General features: G+C 40.5%; 1 protein-coding gene across 1 annotated transcript; it reads left to right on the top strand.

Moving 5' to 3' along the window:
- The first annotated feature begins 4,654 nt into the window (after positions 1-4,654).
- On the top strand, positions 4,655-6,222 carry LOC149835039 (subtilisin-like protease SBT3.18). The gene is made up of 4 exons (XM_090009511.1): positions 4,655-4,789; positions 4,977-5,075; positions 5,230-5,467; positions 5,924-6,222. The coding sequence occupies exons 1-4, from the start codon at positions 4,655-4,657 to the stop codon at positions 6,220-6,222; spliced, it is 771 nt and encodes a 256-aa protein (XP_089865637.1).
- The last annotated feature ends 433 nt before the right edge of the window (positions 6,223-6,655 follow it).

Genomic DNA, 6,655 nt, shown 5'->3' with positions numbered 1-6,655 from the left:
CATCAAAACATAGTTTCTCAACAGGTGGCTCTATCCTTAGTATTTTTTTTTAATTAGGTAGCTAATCTATCTTTTCTGGATCCTTCCCTAGTTATTCAAAAATACCAAAAATACCTCCAACAACTTCCCACATTTTCTCAACCATTCTTCCTGTGTTTTTAAAATCACATAGTGATGATGACGGAGTGTTTACTTCCGTGGATGTAGGCATACAAATGAACCATGTAAATCTCTTATGTTTTCAGTGTGTGTGGGTTTATATCTCGTGCTCCTCCATATCTTGTAACATGGTATCAGAGCTCTGTCAAAATCACTAGTACCCTGACACCTGCTGAAGTTTTCGTGCGCTCTCCATCCCTCGTATAGCTATGGGCGATAGCACTACATCAGATACGTCAACCCAACCCGATGTGTATTCATCAACAGTCAGAATGGTAGTTCAGGAGCAAAATCCTACTCTGAAAATAACAACCACCCTATTGAATAGATCAAACTATCTCAGTTGGTCAAAAAGCCGCCAGTCTCTTTTTAAGCGAAAAATCAAAATTGGGGTATGTAATTGGCAAAACAAGAAGACCCGACCCACTGGACACTGCCCACGATAAATGAGATTTGACAAACCATCTGATAATGTCCGGGATGCTCAACTCGATGGAGCTGAGCATTGCTGAGAGCATTCTCTTTCTAGAAACCGCTTAGAAAATATGGCAAAATCTGGAGAAAGTGTATGGCACTCAAAATAATCTGGCGCATATTTACCAACTCCAGCAAAATTTATTCCATCTGAGCCATGAAAAAAGACCCTTTCATGTCTACCTTGGAGCATTCAAAGCCACCTGGGATGAATTACTCTAATATCGACCTCTAATGACGGATGCAGAGGTCATCAAAAAAAGAATCGAGGAGGATAAAATATTTAGACTCCTCATCGGGATCAAACAAGATTATGACTCGCTGAGAAATCAAATCCTTATGTCCAATCTGCTACCCTTCATTCAATAATGTTTGCACAACCATTCAAAGAGAAGAGACAAGAAGAAGAGTGATGAAGGCTGAAAAACAATCCAATCAACCCCAAGAAAAACTTGCCTTCAAAGCAGAATCCAACTTTGAAGAGAAGAAAGCATCTATTGCAACCAACCATAGAGAAAGTAACTCAGAAAAATTCAAAAACAAAAACAAAAACAAAAACAAACGAAGGTGCAACTATTGGGAAAAACTGAGACATATCTGAGAATATTGTTGGGAATTGACGAGCCGACCAGCAAAGGACAAATACCAGGATCTACGTCCCAGGATGGAAAATGCCAACATGGTGTTGTTCGAGGACCTCACAAAATGGTTCCAACAAATGAGCCACTCCAACCTCGCCATGAAACTTCCTCTTAGCAATTCTAGCACCACGGATACATGTATGGACTATGCCTACTCATCTCAAACCTATAATACCAGGTGGATAGTCGATACTAGCGCTATCAACCATATGCCTGGTAGTCGTAACTAAATTCAGAATATTAAATCAATAGTAAAAAACCTGTCCATATTGTCGATGGGTCCCTAGTTCCAGTTAAGGGAATCGGTAACAGTCACTTCTTCAAAGGAAAAATGCCATCTCAAGTTCTTTACATCCCTAAATTTCCAGCAAGTTTATTATCAATTTGCAAGTTAATTGCCACTTATAATTGTTTGGCCACATTCTCTCCTAAGGACGTAATCTTTCAGGACATAGAAACGAGGAAGGAGATTGGTAGTGGTCACATGCGAAATAGACTATACATGTTGGAGACCTCTCTATAGCCACCCACTGTCTATCTTGCGGCTAAGCAGGAATCACTTCACAAACTATGACACTCTAAGCTCAGGCACCCATCCAATAATGTTCTTTCATCATTGCTTCCAAATTTACAATTAGAAACATATGCTTGTGAGTTTGTAAAATTTTCAAGATTACCTTTCAAACACTCGGAGGAAAAAGCAATGAACTTTTCCAACTTGTCCACTCAGACGTGTGGGGCCCGACCTCAATTATTGCTCACTCAGTTTACAAATACTATGTAACCTTCATAGACAAGTCCAAGAGCACATGGGTGTATTTTCTCAAGAAAAAATATGCGGTTGAGAAAGTTTTCCAAGAATTCTACAACATCATTTTGACCCAATACAATTCAAAAATAAAGAGTTTGCAGAGATGAATATGTAAATGAAGTTCTCCAAAGATTCATGAGTCAAAATGGGATTATGTCCCAACTTACCTGCGTCGGCACCCCACAATAAAATGGAGTGGCCAAGCGAAAAAACAGGCACTTGCTCAATATAGCGAGAGCCATCATGTTTAACATGAATGTTCTGAAGGAATACTGGGTAGAAGTAGTAGCCACCACATGTTATATTATCAACCAAATTCCAAATAGTGGAAATCCAAAACAAATGCCCATAGACTTCCTCTTAAAGTGACTAGTCACTTTAAACCATCTTAAAGTCTTTGGTTGCAAATGCTTTGAACATATGCACGGAAGGAGCAAACTGGACGTAAGAGCAAGAAAGTGCATTTTTCTCGGCTACTTCACCATGAAGAAGGGTTACAAATGCTTCAATCCCACCAATCAAACTCTTTATATTTGCTACAAGAAAAACGGTAATTAGCGATGGAAATTTGTGACAGATTTTTTTTGTCGCTAATTTATGATGAATTAGTGTGAGAAAATCATTTGTCGCTAAAATGTAAAATATTTACGGAATTAGCGACAAAAAAATATCCGCCGCTAAGTCATTGCTAAATAGCGACGGGTTTAGTGGCGAAAAAATTTTGTCGCAAATTCTGCCGCAACTTAGCGATGAATTTGTGACAGATTTTTTCCGTCGCAAATCCTTCGCTATTAGCGACTGATTTGCGATAAAATAAATCTGTCGTGAATTAGTCGCTATTTTTCGATAAAAATTGGCCCTATCTAGGGCGGGAAATTCTCCCTCCCCTCTCTTTCTCTCTCCGATTACCCCCAAATCGGCTTCGACTGCCATTGACAGCCACCTTTTGATTCCCCCAGAACTTCCACGCCAGCCTCTTCACCACCAGCATCGACTTGCCATCCACCCTCATTACCAGCTTGGATTCCTACCCTTCCCCGCCGCTGCACTCGATCCCGATCTCGTGCTTGCGGTCGGTGCGACCGAAGCGGGCGATGGTGGCGTAATTGCGGCGATCGAAGACGTGCTCTCGCTGTGAGACAAGCATGGCCAGGAGGCGTCTCCTTTGAGGAGATCACCCCCCTCGGTGTGGCGGAGCGCCTCGTCGGGGAGGTCGCCGAGGAGGAGTGCCACCCTGCCGGCGGCGACCACACAGAGGTAGAAGTTCTTGGTGGGCTCGAGGCCATGGTCAAAGTGGGCTCGGGCGAAGCTCCAGAAGAGCTTGGTGTGGCCCAGGGATTTGAAGTCGCGCTTGGGGCGGAAGAGGTAGAGAAGGGAAGGCGGGGAGATGTCGATGGTGCAGGCGGAGCCGTTGAGGTGGACGATGAGGGAGTGGCCAAGGAGGGTCCTGGACCAGGTGAGGGTGAGGAGGGCAGGGTGGCCGCCCACCTCCTCCAGGTGGTAGATGCAGGTGATGAGGTTCTGGGACATGTTGCTGTTGTGTGGGCTGAGCAGAGTCTGCTGGTTGTGGGGTGAAACACGATGGAGAGAAGGATTGGATCATCTCTTCCTTTTTTTTATCTTGCTCTTGTAGGTCACCCGGTGAGCTGGTATCCACTGTCCATGAGTCTGCGGTTCTCTGTCAAGTGGGACAACAAGAGGAAAGGGCTACTACACACCTTCGCTTAATGTCTTGAGGTGTGTTGCGGATTTAAATGTTCTCTTTTGAATTTGTTCAAAAATTTTGTTATGCTACAAACAATGGCCCGTCATGCACCTCTGTTTCGTTATCTAAAATTGCTATCTTAATCCTATATATTTTGGATGTTCCTTGCTTTTTTATCTAAACTTGTCATTAGGAGCATACATGTGTGTGCGTTGGTTAAGCTTGAGTGTACAATATTCTATAGTAGAAACTCGCAAGTGCAAGCTTTATCTTAAACCAAAAGCAGTTTTAAAGTTCATTAACTATTATGAGACTTCTGATATATTTGCTTACAATTTATGGATTCAATGTTTAATGGCATAAGTTTTGCTGTTGATTGCAGCGAGATATACTACACCTGACAATCTGAAAGATTACCTACGCACTATGATATAATAGGATCGTCATTGATTTAGTACAGAATCATCTTCTGCCACTGATATGTTTCATGTGTTGCAGACATAGATGAGTGCAATGTAACAGAAAACAAGCCTTGTGCTCCTAATGCTCATTGCCAGAATACGGTCCCTCGATTTAAATGCTCTTGTCCTTTTGGAAGCACGGGAGATGGTACAAGTAACGGATCTGGTTGCAGGAAGACTGTTCCAGTAATAGGTGTTGTAGGTAAGTTGAACCATCCCTAATAACGAAACATATTGTCCTCATGCTTTCCAGGTCTAGGGTCCAACTTGTTTTCTCGTGTTGTTGTTGATTGTGCATTTACGACTGTGAATCTGCTATTTCTGTTTGCATGTGGCATATGGGCTTATTGGTTTGTAAAGAAAAGGAGACTCATCATGCTCAAAGAGAAGTATTTCAAGCAAAATGGAGGTCTTTTGCTATATCAACAAATGTCTGCTCCACATGGTCCCACACATTCAAGAATTTGCTCAGCAGAAGAGCTTTAAAAAGCAACCAACAATGACCATGAAAGCAGGGTACTCGATTGAGGTGGATATGGTACAATATATAAAGGAGTTATGCAAGACGACACTGTGGTTGCCATTGAAAAGAAACTTTAAGATGTACTTTTTTTTTATAATAGATGAGTAGTCCCTGGTGACCGTAACATATGATTCCTTGATATTTGAAAGAAAAATGCAATTATAACTTGTAGAAGAGTAGTCCCTGGGCTCCAGTGGTGCAGGTTGACCAATCCAGGACCTCAGTAAGTATTGTGCCAGCTTCTACAGTTGCATACTTCTCTTTCAGAGGCCCAAGCTCTATAGCCCCCAACATTCTAAAGGTCTCTCTCTCTCTCTCTCTATATATATATATATATATATATGTGTGTGTGTGTGTGTGTGTGTGTGTGTGTGTGCAAGCATGCGTTTGTTTGTTTGTTCATAATTTTATGCATTTATAGCGCTGAATAGTCTTTTATAGTACTAAACATATAGTCGAAAGGATTTGATGAATCTCAGCCTGACATGAGCGCCCCTGGAGTAGACATCTTGGCAGCTTGGCCTTCAAATCTTCCTCCATCTTCAATACCTGTTGATAATATCAGAGTTAAATGGAAGCTTGAATCAGGAACATCCATGGCTTGCCCTCATGTAGAAGGAATAGTAGCACTCCTCAAAGCTGCTCACCCTACTTGGAGTACTACTGCCATTAAGTCAGCTCTAATGACAACAGGTATTACTGTTTTCAAGAGTAATTAATGAAGCATGAAGCTTTATATAAAAATCCCATATGTTGCATGTATTCCTAACCATTAACATTATTCATATCAGCCACAGAGTCTAGTCCTCCTTGCTAAGCTATTGCATCCCGACTTTCGTGATTGATCCAATAATTTAATTACAATTGTTGCCTCCCTTTATTTCTAAAGGCAGTTCATTACTAGAAAAATCCAAATCCATTGAACATCAATAAATTTCAAAATTCAATATCATTTGAACTTCAATCTTTTTTCCTAGTTAAACATTCAAAATGGAACTCATTATCGTTCAGTATCATTTGAACTTCAATCTTTAGAATTTCCTGTTCTATTTTTCAAAATTCAGTATCATTTGAACTTCAGTCTTTAGAATTTCCTGTTCTTTTTTTCATTCTCGATCAACATATTGTTGACATTTTCTTCATGTATAGCTTACACCATTGACACCAGCCTAGAGAAGATACTTGCTGGAGGACTAACCAAATCGGTTGATCCCTTCGACATTGGCGCTGGGCACGTAAACCCTTTGAGTGCATTTGATCCAGAGCTTGTTTATGATGTACAAACCTCATACTACATTTCCTTACTTTGTAGCATAGGCTACAATGAGCAACAAATAAGAAGGATCATTCTAGTTCCCTTTGGAACCAATGTCAACTGCCCTGAGAACCCTACAGACACAACTGATCTCAATTATTCTACAATCGTGGTGTCAAACCTTGCAATTTAATTGAAAAATATTAGGATATTAGCACTTTAATTTTCATTCGAAAGCTACAGAATCCTAGCTTTGTAGACCATAGAAACATAAAAAGTGATATGAAACCTTGCAGAGGATTCAACATTAACATTGTAGTGGATAGATATATGTTGTGTGAAGGCCAAGCATGAGAAAGGGACTCACAAACCAGTTACTATGAGTTTTATACCTACGATAGAAAAACCATTGTTAAAAATAAAAAACTGGAGGAATATATTCTATAAAAAAAATGACTAATCTCCTAAGATCACAGTTTAGTCACTTGAGATCACACTGGCATAAAGGGTGATAATTCTTCAGGCTTATAGCATCAAATATATGATAGCTACTATGAATGTGCAGCCAGAATTTCTGATCTGATTTCATCATCCTAGCCTTTTTCCTTGAAAATTTATCGTTATGA

Source organism: Nuphar pumila, chromosome 6, assembly GCF_984573655.1.
Source record: "Nuphar pumila chromosome 6, dmNupPumi1.hap1.1, whole genome shotgun sequence".
Taxonomy (NCBI): Eukaryota; Viridiplantae; Streptophyta; class Magnoliopsida; order Nymphaeales; family Nymphaeaceae; genus Nuphar; species Nuphar pumila.
Note: the sequence above shows the minus strand (reverse complement) of the source record. Positions and strands in the feature narration are given on the sequence as shown.

Excerpts from the sequence above, each read along its gene's own strand:
- LOC149835039 (XM_090009511.1), top strand. The coding sequence starts at position 4,655 with ATGGAGGTCTTTTGCTATATCAACAAATGTCTGCTCCACATGGTCCCA. Across the intron at positions 4,790-4,976 it reads ACTCGATTGAGGTGGATATG|GTTGACCAATCCAGGACCTC; the intron begins GTACAATATATA and ends CCAGTGGTGCAG. Across the intron at positions 5,468-5,923 it reads GTCAGCTCTAATGACAACAG|CTTACACCATTGACACCAGC; the intron begins GTATTACTGTTT and ends CTTCATGTATAG.